Source organism: Penicillium atrosanguineum (genome assembly GCF_028827265.1).
Source record: "Penicillium atrosanguineum strain IBT 20685 chromosome Unknown utg000002l_segment0_segment0, whole genome shotgun sequence".
Taxonomy (NCBI): domain Eukaryota; kingdom Fungi; phylum Ascomycota; class Eurotiomycetes; order Eurotiales; family Aspergillaceae; genus Penicillium; species Penicillium atrosanguineum.
This window is the reverse complement of record NW_026623134.1, coordinates 107,557-125,373: the sequence shown is the minus strand read 5'-3', so window position 1 is coordinate 125,373 and position 17,817 is coordinate 107,557. Positions and strand designations below refer to the sequence as shown.

At 47.8% G+C, this 17,817-nt stretch overlaps 5 protein-coding genes across 5 annotated transcripts; 1 reads left to right on the top strand and 4 right to left on the bottom strand.

The window, feature by feature from the left end:
- Nucleotides 1-1,316: 1,316 nt before the first annotated feature.
- Nucleotides 1,317-2,690, top strand: N7443_001784 (uncharacterized protein; the record flags this gene model as incomplete). Its single annotated transcript, XM_056881840.1, has 1 exon — nucleotides 1,317-2,690. The coding sequence occupies one exon, from the start codon at nucleotides 1,317-1,319 to the stop codon at nucleotides 2,688-2,690; it is 1,374 nt and encodes a 457-aa protein (XP_056743681.1).
- Nucleotides 2,691-4,003: 1,313 nt separating this feature from the next.
- N7443_001783 (non-ribosomal peptide synthetase) lies at nucleotides 4,004-5,359 on the bottom strand (the record flags this gene model as incomplete). Its single annotated transcript, XM_056881839.1, has 1 exon — nucleotides 4,004-5,359. One exon carries the CDS (start codon nucleotides 5,357-5,359, stop codon nucleotides 4,004-4,006), a length of 1,356 nt encoding a protein of 451 aa, XP_056743680.1.
- A 564-nt stretch (nucleotides 5,360-5,923) lies between these two features.
- On the bottom strand, nucleotides 5,924-7,532 carry N7443_001782 (uncharacterized protein; the record flags this gene model as incomplete). The annotated part of the gene is made up of 2 exons (XM_056881838.1): nucleotides 5,924-6,553; nucleotides 7,527-7,532. The coding sequence occupies 2 exons, from the start codon at nucleotides 7,530-7,532 to the stop codon at nucleotides 5,924-5,926; spliced, it is 636 nt and encodes a 211-aa protein (XP_056743679.1).
- Nucleotides 7,533-15,737: 8,205 nt separating this feature from the next.
- On the bottom strand, nucleotides 15,738-16,202 carry N7443_001781 (uncharacterized protein; the record flags this gene model as incomplete). Its single annotated transcript, XM_056881837.1, has 2 exons — nucleotides 15,738-16,043; nucleotides 16,101-16,202. The coding sequence occupies 2 exons, from the start codon at nucleotides 16,200-16,202 to the stop codon at nucleotides 15,738-15,740; spliced, it is 408 nt and encodes a 135-aa protein (XP_056743678.1).
- Nucleotides 16,203-17,401: 1,199 nt separating this feature from the next.
- Nucleotides 17,402-17,755, bottom strand: N7443_001780 (uncharacterized protein; the record flags this gene model as incomplete). The annotated part of the gene is made up of 1 exon (XM_056881836.1): nucleotides 17,402-17,755. The coding sequence occupies one exon, from the start codon at nucleotides 17,753-17,755 to the stop codon at nucleotides 17,402-17,404; it is 354 nt and encodes a 117-aa protein (XP_056743677.1).
- Between the last annotated feature and the right edge of the window lie 62 nt (nucleotides 17,756-17,817).

The window sequence follows — 17,817 nt, the reverse complement described above, 5'->3', positions numbered from 1 at the left end:
GTTGTTTTGGGGTTGTACTTTTTCATTTGTTGGCCTGGCGAGCAGTACCATGTTTCTAATTCTTTTCGTCTGCCCAATTTCCGGTTCATGCTTGATGCAAAGACCGGCTTTCCTAGTTAGCTGCTGCGAAGAGGTTCTTAACTAAGCGGTCCTGATTCCGGACGTATTAGCTAAGCAATTGACTACATTAATATTTATCTAACCAATCGTACATTGAGGAGAGATCCATCATTGCTTCGGTCGGAGTAATTACAATGGGGCAGCAGAAGGCCCAAATTATATTTTACTCGATGCTCTGCATACGTGCGTCCATATCGGTCCTTACAAGACTATACAATACACCTGCAACCTGCGGTCCCCCACCAACCGTCAAAACTTCAGGCTAATACATCCATCCTCTCAGTGCCGCATGATCTTTCCAAGATGCGGTAGGGCACTGGAAGGCACAAATAACTCGCCCCACTTCGGCCTGTATATCTCACCTATGCCAAAGAAGACCCTATTGTATTTCCAGAGTCGATAACCGGGGGATCCCACGTGTAATAGATCGTTCATATCATCTCAACAACTTGAGCTACGACCAGCATCTTCTAGCAGTACTAGTGATCTAGATACGCTTTGGAGCCTCTCGAAACTGCAAAAATCAAATTCTAAGATCAAGAAAGGACTTGAACAGTCATCAGAGACCATGACCTCACCACTTAAACGAGCTATTGACCGGTCGCATAATATGACCGTTCGGCTAGCTCACGAGCTCATCTTTATTCAAGATCGTTACGCTAAATTGGAGATTGCCAATAAGAAGCAGGTGAAAAAAAAGGCTTCTAGTAAGAAACAGATCAGGCATGAAGGCAGTCTACGAAGTTTGGAAGAGATTGTACCTGATATAGTGGAGGGAAAACCTGGTGGGAGTGAATATATATCTACAACGGAAGGTGCTGCAGATCCACCAGTAGAGCCTGAATTACCCCCTGTATCTACTATACGGCGCCAAATCACCTGTTCTGGATGCGGAACCAAAGGGCATACCTATGTTCGATGTCCTCAAAAAGTTATTTAGTCATTAATTGATGTTTTTCGTGTTAATATTTGGGATTGAAAATTTACAAAATTTGAAGTTCTCAAAGCATCGCTCGAGTAACCGGGACGCTCGGGTAGCCGGGAATCACGTTATCAGAAGACACTAGCGCCAACACATAAGCGAATCCTACGGCGCGAATCATTTCGACTTCAGCGACGACGAGATCTTTTCATCAAACACCACGACAAGCAACTTGAGTGTCTAAAACCTGCTGAAATCTAAATACCAAAACGAAATGGCAGGAACAATTAGCATGTATGACCTTGTCATAGTTGGTCACGGCGTGGCCGGTCTAGCCGCCGCAGTATCGGCGGCGGAACTCGTTCCAGCAGCTCAGATTGCCGTGCTAGAGCGCACGCCTGAGGATGCCAGCGGGGGGAACACGCGTTATAGCCCCGCCAATATGCGCATGCGATCTGTTAATGAGATATTGCCTGGTTTCGTGGATGATATGATGACCATCAGTGGCGTAAACGGCGACCGCGCCTATTTCGAAAAGTTGGCCGACCAGGCACCGCAGGCCGTCCAGTGGCTCGAGAGACAAGGTGTGCAATTTCATGCCATGGACTATTTCTTGAAGTCGTGGCCAAATAGGATTCAGCCCGTCGGCAAAGGTGCCGCCATAATCGAAGCGCTGCAGCGATCTGCCAGGGCAAAAAGCATCCAGCTGGTGTACGAATGCCGCGCCAAGCAACTGCACCTTGGGAAAGAAGGGGCCACCATTGAGGCGGCAGACGGGCGGCGATTCATTGCCAAATCCGTTGTTCTCGCCAGCGGTGGATTCCAAGGTAATCCAGACCTCCTGCATACCTATTTCGGGACCGGTGCGGAGTCTCTACGACCGATATCTCCAGGCACGCGGTGGAACACAGGAGATGGGATCCAAATGGCGCTGAATAACGGAGCTGCGGTAAATGGAAATTGGAATGGCATGCATAGCGAAATAATCGATCCGCGCAGCGATATGCCTGCACCACTAGTGCTCGTCTATCCTTATGGTATTGTGGTGAATCGCAACGGAAAGCGATTCGTTGATGAGGGCGCAGGGCTCGTCCATGACACCTGGGAACAACTTTCACGAACTATCCACTTTGATGCTCCGGGCCAGTCAGCCTGGGTAGTTTGCGATTCAAGACTCTCTGAGGTGGAAGGCTATGAAGCGGCCATTCGCACCGACATCCCGCCTCTTACAGCGGACACAGTATCTGGCCTAGCAGTCCAGATGAAGGTGCCGGAACAGGCGCTCTTAGATACAATCTCAAGCTACAACGCAGCTTGTGACACAGACGTATCCCGTTTTTCTGCTGGCAGCCTTGATGGCCTTGCAACTGGCCCACACTTGGAACCTCTAAAGTCGAACTGGGCCCGCCCGCTCAACTCTCCGCCGTATTTAGCTTTTCCTTTAGCCGCTGCTATTGTATACACTTTTGGTGGACTTGCGACTGACACAGAAGCGCGAGTATTAACCCAGCAAGGCGCTATTCCTAACCTCTACGCCGCAGGTGAGATTACCGGCCATTTCCACGACACCGCGCCAAATGCTATTGCTGTTTTACGCGCGCTCGTCTTTGGGCGCATTGCTGGGCTCAATGCAATGAGCTCGAAGTAGATGGTGGGTTTAGTAGCTAGTGGAGATGTATGCATTAAGCAACCTTTCAACTTAGCATAACCTCATAGCTGGCTTGTGTGGTGGCCCGTGAAGTGCACTGTCAACGTTTTGTTGGTAGAAATATACGAAAGTGTCAGATTAAACCAATGAAGTCTTACTTACGTGAAGAACACCTTGTCGAGCTCTGAAACACACATCGGAGTTCTAGCAATCGATTGTGAAATTCTAGACATACAGTTTGAGTTTCCAGGTGGTCTCAAATGGTCGAAAGAAGCTGACATATGGGGTTGGGGCATGGTGGTATGTACAAACTTAACTTCGGAATCTTCTTCTTTCGCTAATTTATTTCTGTTTGTTTTAGTGCTTCCATATGATTTAGGTTTGCATTCGACCCGACACTGGGGGGCCTTTATGATCGACTGCATGAGGGATCTACTCCGGACACAACAAGTACATACGAGGGAACGGTCAGGCATGATATATTTCACGACTTTCGGTTGAGTTCGACACCTCCTTATGAAGAATGCAAAGACCAGAAAGGGAATCTCTGGTGATGTGTCCGTAGCCGCTTGCCAAAGAGATGTCTCTACTCCTAAAAATCAACCAAAGTCCATATAGGAAGCGAACCAAATAAAAGTGCAGGGTAATGTACGACGTGTAGAATAATTCACGATTGTCTATTGATCTTGGAACCATGGGTGCTCCAATGCCTGATGCGCCGTGAGTCGCTTGGTAGGATCCAGGTTTGTGAGCCGCTGAATGAGATCTTCGAACGATGAATCAACAACACCCGGCCACTGAGTAAACGGTCTGTATGGGATGTGTTCCTCAGACCTTTCATCCCATAACATCCGCAGGACCTTGCAACTAATCTCATCATCGGCAATATGTTTTAAGAGACCGTTAATCCCATCAGGGTCTCCAAAATACGAAACTTGGCGTTGTAGACGAATGAAAGCAGGTAATGCACCTTGGGCTTGGTGTTTCCCGAAATCCTCGTCAGGACCAAAGATGACACGCCCCAGTATAGCATATATACACTAAAAAGGTTTGTAAGACAATAATCTTTGCAATATATTAAAGAACTTACGACAATCCCGAAAAAGATTGTTAAGTGTGTTGCTCGAACAAGGACAAGGACAGAGTCCTGATCACATAATTTCTCTAGTCCGCCTATCAATAGGAGATAGATGAAGCATCGGTATCGGAATTTTATATATAAAAAAAAAGTCAATTGATAGGCAGGGCTACTTAAGTGTCAGGCTATATAACTTGTTTCGGTTTAGCTTCTGACGACTATTAGGAAATCAACGCTAGCGTAGCCTTTGATTAAAGAGGAGGGCGGCCTCGGCGGCCGTGGCGGCTGCCCGGAACGCGGCGCTGGGCGGCGCGAGGACGTCACTCGGGTCCTGTGCGGTGCCCTGGTCTTCACCTTGGCCCGGCCCGTCCACCCACACAAACGCCACCAGGGCGGGTGGCCGTCCGGCCTCGCGGGGCGTCACCACCTCCGCCACCACCTCGCGTGCGCCCGCAAACCGCGCCCGCGTGTGGTGCTCCACCTCGCCGAGCTCGATGCGCTGGCCGCGCAGCTTGACCTGCGTGTCCTTTCGCCCCACGAACCGCAGTGACCCGTCCGCGGCGTACTGTACCAGGTCGCCCGTCTTGTACAACCGGGGAGCATCAGTGGTGCCGCCGGGTGGGGTGTTGTCGCTGCCACGGAACTGCCATAGCCAGGCCGGGGGCGCGATGAAGGCTGCCGCCGTCCGCTCCGGGTCGTTCAGGTAGCCGCGCCCGACGATGGGGCCCTCGATCAGCAGCTCGCCCACCGCCCCGATCGGTAGCAGCCGCGCGGGGTCCGCAGGGTCCACCACCCAGGTCACGCAGGCAGCCGCCCATCCAATGTTGCCAGCATCGCCCTCTTGACTAAGCCGTGGGTGAACCGTCGAGATCGCGGAGCACTCAGCGGGGCCGTATCCATTGACGAGTTCTTGCTGCCCTTCCCATCGTGCAATATCTCTAACAGTAACTGGCTCACCACCAAATATCAGTGTCTCGAGTGTCGGTATACTCCCTTTCTCGATAAGCCTGGCGGCCGATGGAGTTAATTGAGCAAATGTCACATTTAGCCTTGCCCCTGCGTCCGAAATGTTATTCTGACGGGCCGTATCTGATGGAATACATACGCAGCCGCCAACTAGAACTGTGGTAATGATTTCAACAATACTAGCATCGAAAGCGTATGACGAAAACTGGAAGACGCGGGACTTATCTGTGAGATAGTAGCCGTGGCGGTGGGCGTCTGCACTGGTGGCAAAGGCCGCGTGCGGGATGACCGCGCCCTTGGGCGTCCCGGTCGATCCGGACGTGAAGACGGCGTAGAGGGCGTTGTCGGGGGTCACGGCTGATCCCTCCCATGGCTGCTGCGGGCCTCGTGGCCAGTCGGCCTCCTGGTCGTCGCCCACCGGTACCACTGTCGGGGCCAGGCCCGCTACCCGCACCTGCTGCGCCGCCGACGCCACCACCAGCCGCGCACCCACCGTCTGGCAAATCATCTGCAGCCGCGCCGTCGGGTGCGCCGGGTCCAGCAGCACAAACGCGCCGCCGGCCTTCATCACCGCCAGCATCGCCACCGTCGTCCACCGCGACTTCTCGAAGCACAGCCAGGCCATCGGCTGGTAAATCTCGAGTTTTGGATAAACATACCCATTCCCGTGACGGACCACGTGGCTTGAAGAGGAAAGTTGAAAGCATTATGCAGGCTACTACAACTATATATAACTACGTATGTACAGGTAGAATGTACCACTTCTTAGACGAACTTGGAGCCGCGTCGAGGCCTGTCGTGGCCCAAATGCCGTATGTGTTTGCTGCCCTTATGGCGCGCGACTTCGAAACCGTTACGATGCCACCGCAAAATCTAAAGCGTCGCCCACTTTCGCTTGTAGCTCCCGTCGCAGACCTCTCAGATCCGGGCAATCCAATAGAACGTGAGTGACGCTATCTCGTTCGCCGCAGACACACAGGTCGTCATCACGAAAGCGGAAGAAGACCGTCCTCGGTCATCAATTGCGCGCCCTCAGCTGAGTCGAACCAAATTCCCAGTGAGCCGAATACTCCTAGCGCTTTATCTCGTTTCTTCAACCAAGCGATGTCTTCGATTCGGAAACCACGCTCCGGGAGGTTGTTTTCTTCTGTGACTTTCTTGATGGCGCCTGCTTTGTCTCTTTCGAGGTCTAGTCCGTGGGTTGGCGATGTACCACCATTCCAAATCGCGGTATCACCAGTCTTGTGTCGTTGCCTAACTCATTCAACCATTCCTTGTTGTTGCGGGCCACCTCAGCCGATGTCGCGTCTTCGTGGTACCAATGCCGGCGACTTAAACATCTTGAGTGGATGCGGCGTTCGACAGAGCTGTTCTGATGTGTGTTTGCTGTGGGTGTAGAGAGGTAACGGCCAAAGGCGTTCACGTTGTTTTCGGTCTCAGGTGAGTCGTCCAGGGACTGCCGTGTGCTGATCCAAAGATAGATCTTTTCTTTGTCGGTGTGCCGGCGGGTCTTTCGGGGTTCAGATTGGTTTGCGTCAGCCGCCACGGCGGCCCAGGGTCGTGTCGCGGTCGGCGCGTTCAGCCCCTCGACCTGCGTCCGCAGCGCCTGCACCTCCTCGTGCAGCTTCTCATTTCGGGTCTGGAGCTCATTCTGGTTATTTTTACTTGTTTCAGTTCGGTCCGGGTGGCGTGTATGAGCGTGGTTTGCTCGTCGATGGTGTGTCAGGTGTTCGATGACCTGCCGGATCTCCTTGGTTGTCACACGTCCGCTGCTGATTCCGGCGTTGGTTGATTCCGCGAGGGCTGGGACTGTGTGGGTCTGATCATCTTCACGTGCGCGTCTTCTGGTGCGGGGTGCGATCGTTGTTTCAAGGTTTTCTGTTGGGTCAATCCATGTCGCGCTCTGCGTGCGTGGTAAGGGGCTTGGGAGCCACTGTGGGTGGGTCCGCCATTCCGTTCGACACACAATCACAACGCTTTCAATTTTCCGGCCCAGTTGTTCTGTCCCTACAGTATGTCCTGAAAATCCCCTCTTACAGTCGGGTGTGAGGGTACAGTCACAATCTACAATACCTGTACTTATCGCTTTCAATTTTTCGAGAGGTCAGGTTAAGTGAAGTCATATATACATAGTTGCTAGAGCCTGCATATCGTCCCCAAATTTGATTATGACCACCAGATAGTAGACTGGATGCGGATTTATATAGGGCCTTATAGTCATAATCAACTCGTGAGGAGTCAGGGTACATTAGTTCTACTACTTCTTCTACAGTACAGTACTTCCTGTATATAATGCAAAGATACCGTTTTTCCGATTTGATGTTGCCCTTTCAGCTTCCATCTGCTTGTAATCTTCTTTATAGCATACTCATAAGTTCTTCAAGCAAAGCTCAGTATAACGGATTCATGCTTATGCTTACGTTGCCGAATCCTTGGAATACGAAGATACGGAACAGGTTATGAGAGCAACAATTCGGAGGGTAATCAACAGGGACCTTCAAAGTACAGGATTCTCATAATTTCCTATATTATACGCACAGTAGTTAGAGACTCATCGTTCTGGCTATATGAGTTTCAGTGCAAGAGGCAACATCGACGAGAGTTGTCAGTATGTATAAAAGCGGCCATTCGGCCTTCTAGGGATCACCAAGCCAAAGTGAGTTGTATCAACAGGTCAGGTCGATCCATCTCTCGCGAAACTCCTTTTGATTGACAAAGCTCAGCACGTTGTAATTTTCGGTCATTTCCGCACGAGTCCCACACAAGTCAGTTTTTACGGTGGGTTAGATGACAATCATTATTGTTCTTTCACGGATTGTAGCAACGAACGGTGGTTTATACCCTCATCTGATAGATGCTTTCACAGTATATCTCTACTGATTTCCTTCCCTGGTTTAGCCACGGAAGATAAATCAATAAAATAACCTTGTTATAGTCAACCTGCACAAACGTTCTACCGCGCCAAGTCTGTTTGAGGTAATTTGCTTCGGTAATCACGAGTCCGGGAGTCATTCGCCTCAGATCTGGAACTAAAGGACTGTGAACGAACAACTTTTGTATTTTCGTTGTCCAATTTGATTCAGGTATGGCGATGAGTAGTTGTTTCTCCGATAACCGACTCCTGAATTTTGCAAAGTTTTATAAAATTCGCTTGACGTCTCCCATTTGTGCTTCCTTTTTTCAGGTTTGTGAAGCAAATTTATGAATATCATGGAAGAGAATAAAAGGCAATATAGTGGGCGGGAGTCACAAGAGTCGCAGGAGTGCGACCTCGATACCGCCCATGAGAAAGATTCAGACACTGAATCGGATTACCAATTGTCAGAAACCAGTGAAGACCGCGCGTTTGTTGTGTCGGATACAGAACAGCTATCCTTTGTTTCCAGTTCCGCTTCTCGGGATCCACTATGGAGTACTGCCCTCCTCAACTGCAAAAATATTGCAAGTTCTGTAAGAAGCCCTATAAAAAGCTTTTGAGACAAGCCCTAACGCACAAGCTGTCCTCCGCTGCTGGAGATAAAGTACCAATAACAGTCATCGCTAGTCGATCCGTTGAGTGCGATGGCGGGAAGGTGGCTCAGCATCTGGTTCTATGGTACTCTTGGGAGCCCAATGATCCTTTGTCAAAATTTGACCGTTGAATCTCGTATATTGACATAAGAGTGATTCAGCTAGTCATACCTTTTAGAGCTAAAAAAAAGTGACAGTAAGCCTCCTTCATGTATAAAAGGTTTCAGTGTATTTCAAGCCCTAAGAAGCAAAGGATGTCATGGTGCTAGTCTCAGAGCTTGATGTTTTTCAAAGTCTTCAAGAAAAATCGAGTTTTTGACAGTACGAATGCGGGATATCGTGTTATGAATATAATATATGTATACGAGAAGTGGAGGAGTCTTGCTTCCTCGGACTACGTAGGGTTTTAGTGATCGACTATTCGCCCAGCCTTTTTATCATTTCCCGGCATATATTAAATCGTTCCTGGGAGAGATTTTGCATGGTACCGGGACCAAAATTGCTCCGAGGAGCTAAGATATTGCTCCTAGGACCACATTCCGTTACTAGGAAAAAGCTGTTTACTCCTAGGATCTTCATTTAAACGGGAAATTTAGGAAGAACTTCGCGGATTGTGTCTTTCCAAGGACAGCTATCTCGATCATCGCTACGCATGACCGAGTATGACTCAGCTCGGTGCGATTGAAACCCACTTGTCGTATTGAAGATTCATTTCCCCTCACATTCGGAAGCTACAAAGCATAATAAGTAGTTTAAAAGAGTTTGAGGCTGCTCGTTTGAGTAAGAGGAGGCCTTCACGTTTGCTAATATTTCTGCTAGATGGTGTCAGCCGCTCTGAAACTTTTCGATATAGTCAAGGCCAAAAGGGATTATTATCATTAAGGGCAATCTGAGGCGAAAGATTTTGATGGACATGCTTGAGCAGCGTATACGATTTGTGCTTAATGGCGAAGCAATACAATGCTCGATTGATTGTGTGTACTTTCTGGACCGACTGCAAAACATGCATTTTCATGATGCAACGGTTAATTAAAGCTGACCGGACACGCGAAGACCTTCAATGGCTTTATGATTTCTTTCATCACCTACTTGCAGTTTGACTACAGAAGCAGACGTTGGATAGATTTCAATCCATATAACGCCATTCCGAATTGAGTGATATAATATTAATAAAGTAGGGCGACGTATTTTACCACTCAATTGCCAGAAGAGACAGAAGTCAGCGGCTGAAGTTTCTGTTTCCGTTTTTCCACCTGTACTTTTAGTATGTCTTTATGAAAATCCATTATCTTCTCGAGATCCCCCTCCTCTTTGGATCAATTTGTGCCATCGGTATCTCCGATCTGGATTCTCTGCACTGATTCCCATCTCCATCCTTTGGTATTGGTCTAAATTTCAGCGCGCTCATAGTTTTGCAAAGCTTCTCGATCATCTCGGGCTCATAGCTTTGACTGGGTTCACCGCAAACGAAATGAAAAAGGACTCTATTCTTGACTTCGGGTAGTTAGCCACAGCAGAAGACTCCCACGAAGACAAATCCAAACCTTCTCTCTTCAGGTATTCTGGAAGATCAAAGTCTTCCTTCTCAGGCCAGCAGCTTGGGATGAGAATACACGGCACAGCTATACCACTCAAATCGTCCATCCATGCCGTTATAAGCTCCGAGGCTTCTTCTTCTGAGAGACTTTCTATTGCCGTCTTGTAGAGACTTCCGACTTCTCGCAGGTTCGTAATTGCGTTATTCGGACGAATTGGTGTCGTGATGGATGAATCTGTGCCAGGTGATGGATGTTCATCGGGCCCTATTGAGCCGGCTGAATCATTTTCTTTCTTTCGATCAGATGATAGACCTAGGTTTCTGTAGAAAAATACAGCTTTCAGTTCTTGTTTAAGGAAGTCAACATTCTCGTAACTTTCTGATACCTTTTTTGTCTCTTCTGCGTTTCCAACCTTCGATTTTTCATTCTTGTTTTCTTGTAAGAAACTCTGTCGCGGTATTTGGAGCGATGCGAAGAGAAATCATCATTCTGAGCTTCTGGAATTAGTCTCTGACACACGGCAGATTGAAGCTGAGGATCGGGATGGGTGTTTTGATAAATCACGAAACGGGGATCTTCGGTATTTGGAGGGAGCAAAGAATGATTGATTTGATCAATGAAACTTGTTCGATACGCAGCTGATAGTATTATAGGTACGGAGGGAACGTCTTGGCTAGAAATATCATCATAAGCTTTAAGCAATAATGGGTCATTCCACGCCTCTTGCTCACCTGTGGAGATGGGAACGTAGCAACTCAACTTGACTTTCTAACCAGGGATTATCATCACCACTGACTGGTCTGGCCATGTTCTGGGGTTCCAGGGTGACATATGGCTTGATTTCAGACAAGAGACTAGTGGCAGGTGAGACAAAATTCTGCCCTGAACCACATTGTGAACATGGCCATTTCTCATTTCCTAAAGTGTCATGACCCGGAAGGTCATTGGAACAATAAAAGCATGGAGAGTGAGTTGCGAACGAGTCGGCTGAAGACCTTCGTTCACCATCCTGGTAATATGGGCCATGAAAGTCCGATGTGTCCTTGGACACTGAGAACTGAAGCTGAAGGGCCTGAGATCTTGCTGGACTAGAGGGGGTATGATGATATTGAACAGGGTCCTGACGGAGACGATTCTCTAGACGTTGGGAAAAGGCTAGCTTTCGGTCAACAAGAGTGGTAAAGCGCGCACTGCCTCACTTACCAGGGGTAACAGTCTGGGCTTGTCGATTGCGCATGGTGTATTATCAACTATGATTGAACCCTCAAAACGATTGTGGAGGAGTGCTGTGCAAAAAATAACACAAATTGTATGTATATCGTCGCGGGAAGACAAGGAATAGCAAGAAGTTTCGAGATCTTCCAATGAACTGGTTTACCAGCAAGCGCATGTTAGGACGAGGAGTTTTGCAGGGAATAAACAAAGTACTCCAGACGGCATGGTCACAGCTTCCTATATATGACCTTGTAGATACTACTATCACCCAATGGGAACAACCCAATGCACGAGCGCCACTCAAGGGGTCAATGTGTAAAGCACAAGTATGCGGTCAAGAAGGATTTCAGATTATTCACAATATGGGGAAGGGGCCCTGCCATGAATACCTCGCTTGCAACAAGGTCCAATGGAAAAGATGCGTGGCGTGCAGCTGCGTGAACTCATCGCCAGTCTAGGTGAATGATGAACCTAGCCGGATTTTGAAAGAAGGGGGGAGGTGATCTCCTCCCACCGGCGTTCTGATGGTCACAAGTGGTATCAAAAGCCCCAGATACTCAATCCCCCGTTTTTTTCTACCAGCGAAGGAGGTTTTAATTCACTGAAATCTAATTGGGAGAAACGGGCCGTAATTACGGGAGCTGACTAACAGGCTCCTGGGAAGAAGTGGCTTTGCTGATCCCCGTCAATGCTCGACGGGGCCACTATTGGTCGAACATCAAGCCCCGCCTGTGGGCATGTCGTGCTTTAACGCTGTTACAGACCAGTGGCCATAGGCGCTTCAGCCGATGTATCGGATTAGAATCTCTCAGGTGCCGCTCAGACCTCCTTCTAATCGGGAACTAGGCTTTGGGGCCACTATGAACACAAGCATTTGCCGATGAGTATAAAAGTAGTCTCATCTTGACGTGATGACTACCAGTCCATAAGTATATATTCATCACTGGTCTTGACCGCAAAACTAAAGCGCAACTTTCGATCGAAATAGTTAACACTACCCAACCTAACAGTGATGAGCAAAGAGGTATGCTTGTATTGCGTGAGCTGTAGGCCTTTGATCTTAACAGCTCGTTGACATAGTTGCTACCTAGTCATTAAACCAGAAAATTTGATATCATCCTTGAACACCGCATGCACCTTGAAAAATAGTCCCACGGAAGAGTTCATCGAAACGGGCGATGATCTAGACGAAGACGACTTGCGACAATGCTGGTGACCGGGGGAAATCAAAAGGATGTTTTGCGAAGGAAACACAAGTTCAGTCTCGAGTTATCGCGAGTTTGGGCTCATCCATCATACATTCGCCACGCGGAAGGGGCTGCAAATGTTTTCTTCTCACCAAGAGGAATACCGTCCAGTCTCAGAGCAATGGGGGCTTGGTCTGTCTCATATCCTTAACCAGAGTCCTGATGTAGTCGCTACAGAATTCCCCAAAAGAAGCGGCAACAATTTCACAAGTATTCCTTTCAAAGAATTTGTACGGAAAGCATTTCATTCAGTCTGACTGCATCGAGTCTTTCTTCTGAAAATATGAGCGTCTCAGTCTCAAACTACATTACGATTCAGTGAAAGCACCAAAGCACTGTGCCTTTTTGTTAGAGCTGAAAACAGTATGCCATACTCATCCAGTCTTTTGTGTTTTTTTTCGGACGTTCTAACAAATCGCAGGTCTTGGAAGAAATCCAATCCGACCCTTTCATAATTGCCACAATCGAACACGCTTGCCAAACCCTATTCATGGAGCAACAAACACGGCGCGTTATGCCTCCGGACACAGGGATAGAAGGATTGACTAAAAGCTCAGCAAGATACTGGATCGCGCCATCATCAATCCATTGCAACAGCTACTCGGAACGCCATCAACCGCTCCCCAGATCTTTGAAGATTTAGAAGCCTTGAGATATCGTTTCCGTGATTACTGCGCGGCCTCTCAAGGCGAATAGGACTCTCCATTCGATACAAATATCTGCTTTCTAGAGCATATAAGATGGGGACTGCCAATTCTTGCTCTCGCCGGGGCTATAACGAAGCAAGATCACATTATGTTCACCCTATACACCACATCTGCGTTCACTCGGAATCAGAACACATCAAAGCTAGAACAAGCGCGGTCTCCGTTAAACAGAAGATGGAGTTACTTCAGCAACGATATCAAGTATTGCCTGGCTGCTAGGATTGATATAGCTTCAACAGCTGATCAGCTTGCACAAATATGTTGAACAATGGCACCTCCTTGGTTACAGCCCTCACAAAATATTGCAGGCTTTCTACCTTTGGCATAACTACTACTCCTTTATCGATTCCGCGTACTATCGACGGAACATACTCAGCGAAACACATCCCACGTTACATTTTCTTTCCCCCGCAGTTTTTGACTTTTCAAAAGGCAAAACAGATTCGGAGCAAAAAATAATTGCAGCGCTTGCGTCGTACACTGCAAGTCTAGGCACTCAGATGGAGTTCAAGCCTCAGGACCCCATGACGACGCTGTGAGAGGGTTATGGCTCCTCTCGCCGACATGGGCCTCCATCTTATTGATTAGTTTTTGCCAAGCCCATTTTTGCTTGCTTCGGGTTTGAATAGTCTCCTATTAATTGGGGGCCTGGTTTCCTCGGATTTTCTTTGGGTTCATTTTTTGGTATATCACAGCTTATTGACACCTCTTCCAGAAATACCCAGTGCTACCGGCTAACTAGTCTCCGCAAAAATGGCTATATTCCACTCGTGAGTCTTCCTCTTTAGCTCATTTTGCTTCTTCCCTAAGCTTCTCTAATTCTCTTTCGTCAAAAGTACCGTTATGTATTGACTGCGATAACTCGTTCAGTTTATCCCAGTTCCATCTAGCTTGTCTCACGGCTGCGGCAGCCTTTTCGTCGCCATATACCTTGACAAATTGCCTCCAAAGCATACGCTGAGACCCTTGCGTATTGAACGCTATTATACATAAATCATCAACTGACCGCTCAGCTGCAATGAAAATGATGTCCTTTGCGCCAATTAGCCCGAATCTTGAAGGAAGGCAAGCTACATACATCCGGCGATAATTTACCGCTGTCAGTGGATGTCTGTCCTCTTCTGGTTTTCGACTTCGTTGAGAGGCCCATGAAAGGGTTCCACACTAGATATATTAGCATGATACGGGTGGAAGGGCGGAATGCTCACTCTTTGGGAGCGATTTCAATTGATCTAACGCTTTTCCTTAGGATGATCGATGAACTTCGCGTCAAAGTCCTAGTTTTGGATTAGAGTGGCCGGTAGCGTTGCTTGATATCGAAATGTCAATTTATAGTCGTCCTGGACCATAGTACAGACGTCTCACGAGCCAAGACAGTACGGACTGTGCTGGATTTCGCCGAGGCGTCACATCGGTTTCGCAGTCGTGCGCCATAAGACATCCTAACAATGGGAGCGGCAGTTGGCCACGATAGGCCGTGACGAGGCTCTAAGTTTATGTCAGAGAGTGGATCATTCTATGTGTACATACTCGGATATATTGTTGCTGTATACTGCATATCGCTTTGGCGAGGGGTCAGTGTAAATGAATACTACTACTACTACTACTACTACTACTACTGTAGCACTGGCATGTCTTATAATATCAGTAGTTGCTTTTTAATACCCGAGATACTTACAGTGGCTGTCTTTGCAAAGAATATGTTTGCTATTCGATAAAGAAATCACAGCTTAGGTCCACCATAAAACCCGGGAAATCAGGGTTCACGATGATGATTCGCCTGACACACGTCGCTTTAGAGGCCGGTCGTGAGTCGGCCCGACAACCCTGGAGAGGCTGTAGAGCGATGTTTACTCGATCATGATCTAGAACAGTTAGCATTTATTCACTTCAACGTGACAGAGGGGGCTATGAGTGACTAGAGTTGTCAAACTACAGCACAGCTCTTACCGGCTCCGTCGGTCTCTGAGACTTCATGCCAGCTCAAACATATCTGCTTATTCTGAAAAGTTGTCGCAATGGAACACCGAGCTTCGAAGGCGCCAAATCTTTTGCCCTGAAACATCCAGCTGTTGAGCCGTCACAACGTGAAGCAGTTTTCCACGTAGCAGGCTGCTTAGAAGTTTGACTTTTTCTTCTTCAAGTCAGCCTTGGAACGTTGTTATCGTTTTCTGCTCACCCATTTTTAGCATGACCCGAGGTCTCATGAATGTTATATCCTTGGGCCACCAGGTCGGGATTTCGGTCTCTGAGTAGTTGATTTCCGGTTCAATCATCCTGATCCAGCCTTCTGACAAGTCCCCGCAAATATTGTAAGGGAGAAAAGAAAGCCACTTTTCGTAGGAATGTTGCATGTTATCGAATTCACCACGGAAAGCAAATTGTTATGCTGGTCATCTTCATGAAAGCCTCGATGGTTCATTTTGAAATCTCTGTCAATGTTTCTCGGAAAAGATGAAAATTTGATAGACGGCAAACGCCTCTCAAGGTCTCACGCGACTCTTAAGTATTTCCATAATCTAACCTTGGGCAATCAGGGACAGAGCGGCGCTTTCTTAACGATAAGAGACAAGACAGGCCCAAGTACAACTACAACACACATTGTGCTTCAGCAACCAAATACTGAATTTATGAGACGTCTTATTAATAGGCCGTGCTACCTATCGAATAATCCACGCCGAGTAAACGAATCGTTGTCATCATATCTCACTTGTTTTACTGGCACTTTACGTGAGTAGATAAGCAAATATTCTTGACGAACTCGAGGCTTTTTAAGTGCCCTTAGATCAGCAAAGCAACGGCCTTTGAATACGGAGCATTTCTTCCCTTTTGATGCCCTTCATTGTCAAGTCCTTCCATGGCACCAACTCCTTTGCTTCGTTAACTTTCATATGTAGCCAGAAGAAGTCAGATACGCGCTTTGGTCGTCCTTGAACCCACGAACCACAGCGCACAATTTCATGAGCCGTATTCTGATACACAACTGCGAAAAGAAGATCCGGTCTGTCGATAGTATTGTGATTGTACATCATGCCTCCGAAATGACGGAACTCTTTCACTTCGGCCAATAGAGCTATATCTAACCGCGATACCTAAAAAATGTATTAAAAATGACCTTGATGCGGTGAGTTAAAGCGGAAGGAACATACTTCAGATCCTTGGATCCGGCAGCTTCCTGGTCGACGCTCGAGAAGCGGACGCATTTTGGAGCGGGCCTGACCCTGAGCGGAATCTTCTTCACTCGCCTCCATGATTATTTTTCCTCTGATAGGAAAATGAACACCGGCAGGTAAAGAGGGAAGCTTGATAATGTCACTATTTGTCGTCTCGTATGATTGTGAGGAGCCGGTGCGGCATCCGCTTTTTGAGGCTACTGTAGAGTGAGAAGGGTATAACCAATCATATATACTCTCAAGACTCACCAGATATTTTTCCAGGTTGACCGCGGTCTGAAGCTCCATCCGAGGGCTTCTTTATGGATTCAATCGGGGGAAATGTGGGCCCTTCGTGTGCGGACTCATACTTCACAATCTCAGAGCGCGCGTATGGAGTATTGTCACATTGGCGTATTGGGCCTAGATCTTCTTCTGCTCCCCAGTATGATGCGTCGTCATTGCGCGTAAAGAAATCCCAGACAAAATGAGGCAAGAAGTCTTGGACAGAAACTGTGGAAAGGCATTCCATGATCAACCAATTTGAGTCAAAGCGAGATGAGTATGAACGGTGATGAGCATGAGAGACTTACCGTTATGAATTAGAGATTATTTAGTCCCTCGACAACCTTTCATAACCAATTCATCGTTCTTGGTCTTGAGATTAAAGAACAGGCCAGTTATGGTAAGTGCTCTTCGTTTCCCGGTAGCCACAAGATACTGACCCTTGAAGACTTCACCTATACCCCTAGCTTTCCTGGAGGTTCCTGCAACGGTTGCCTTAGTGGAATTACTTTCAATGCGGATTTACTCTTCAAATATCTCGAAGTGGAATCCCTCACAAAGCCTCAGCAACGATGCCAGGCTACTGCTAGATACTTGCATAGCTATGAGAGATGACGCAGGGGAGAAGATCTTGTATGATTTGAGCTATGATATGGACGACGCAGTGGAGAAGATTGTGTGTGATTTGAGCTATGACACCATTCTAAAATTGGCGCTGTTAACTTGGCATTTCAATGCGTCATCAGCTACCGATTCACAGGAGCTTCAAAAGTTTCTGAGTTGTCAAAGTGACAAAACCGTGATTGCGATTCTACAAGATCGATACCGAGGTATTATGGGAGGCACAGGGGTCCTAGACGGTACTTGGGACTTTCTGCTAGTGATGGACTACGCTTGGGACAGCCACTAAATATGAACTCAAATGTATAGAGCTTGTTCTATGAGTGTCCTAGGATACTGCAAAATTCTCTCGGGTAATGAGCAAGCTTAGACATTTCGCCCCCAATGTTTTGTTAGCGCTCCTCAAACCAAGCAGACATAGCGGTATTCAATTCGATTTCAGGTGCTGCCAGACTCAGTCTTCTAGCGTACTCTTGCAGATGCATAACGTATATCTGATGATAACAGAGGGCTTTTCGAGACTCCGAACCTTCTGCCTGCTGCATGAAGACGATTGGATCCGTATCGCTAAGCGGGAGAAAATTGACAATGCCGTATTCTCGAATCATCCCTTCCTCCAAGACAGCGAGATCTGCAAGGATAGCAGCGCCTGGTCGGGCATTGTCTGCGCGTGCCGGGTCATGATATTCATGGAGAACTGCATCCAAGACCACGTCATCAAAGCCCTTCACTACATCGGTCTCCATTGGCCTAGACCGGAAGCTGGGGTGACAAACTCGTATGGTCTGTGTGGTTGGATGAAAGGGTT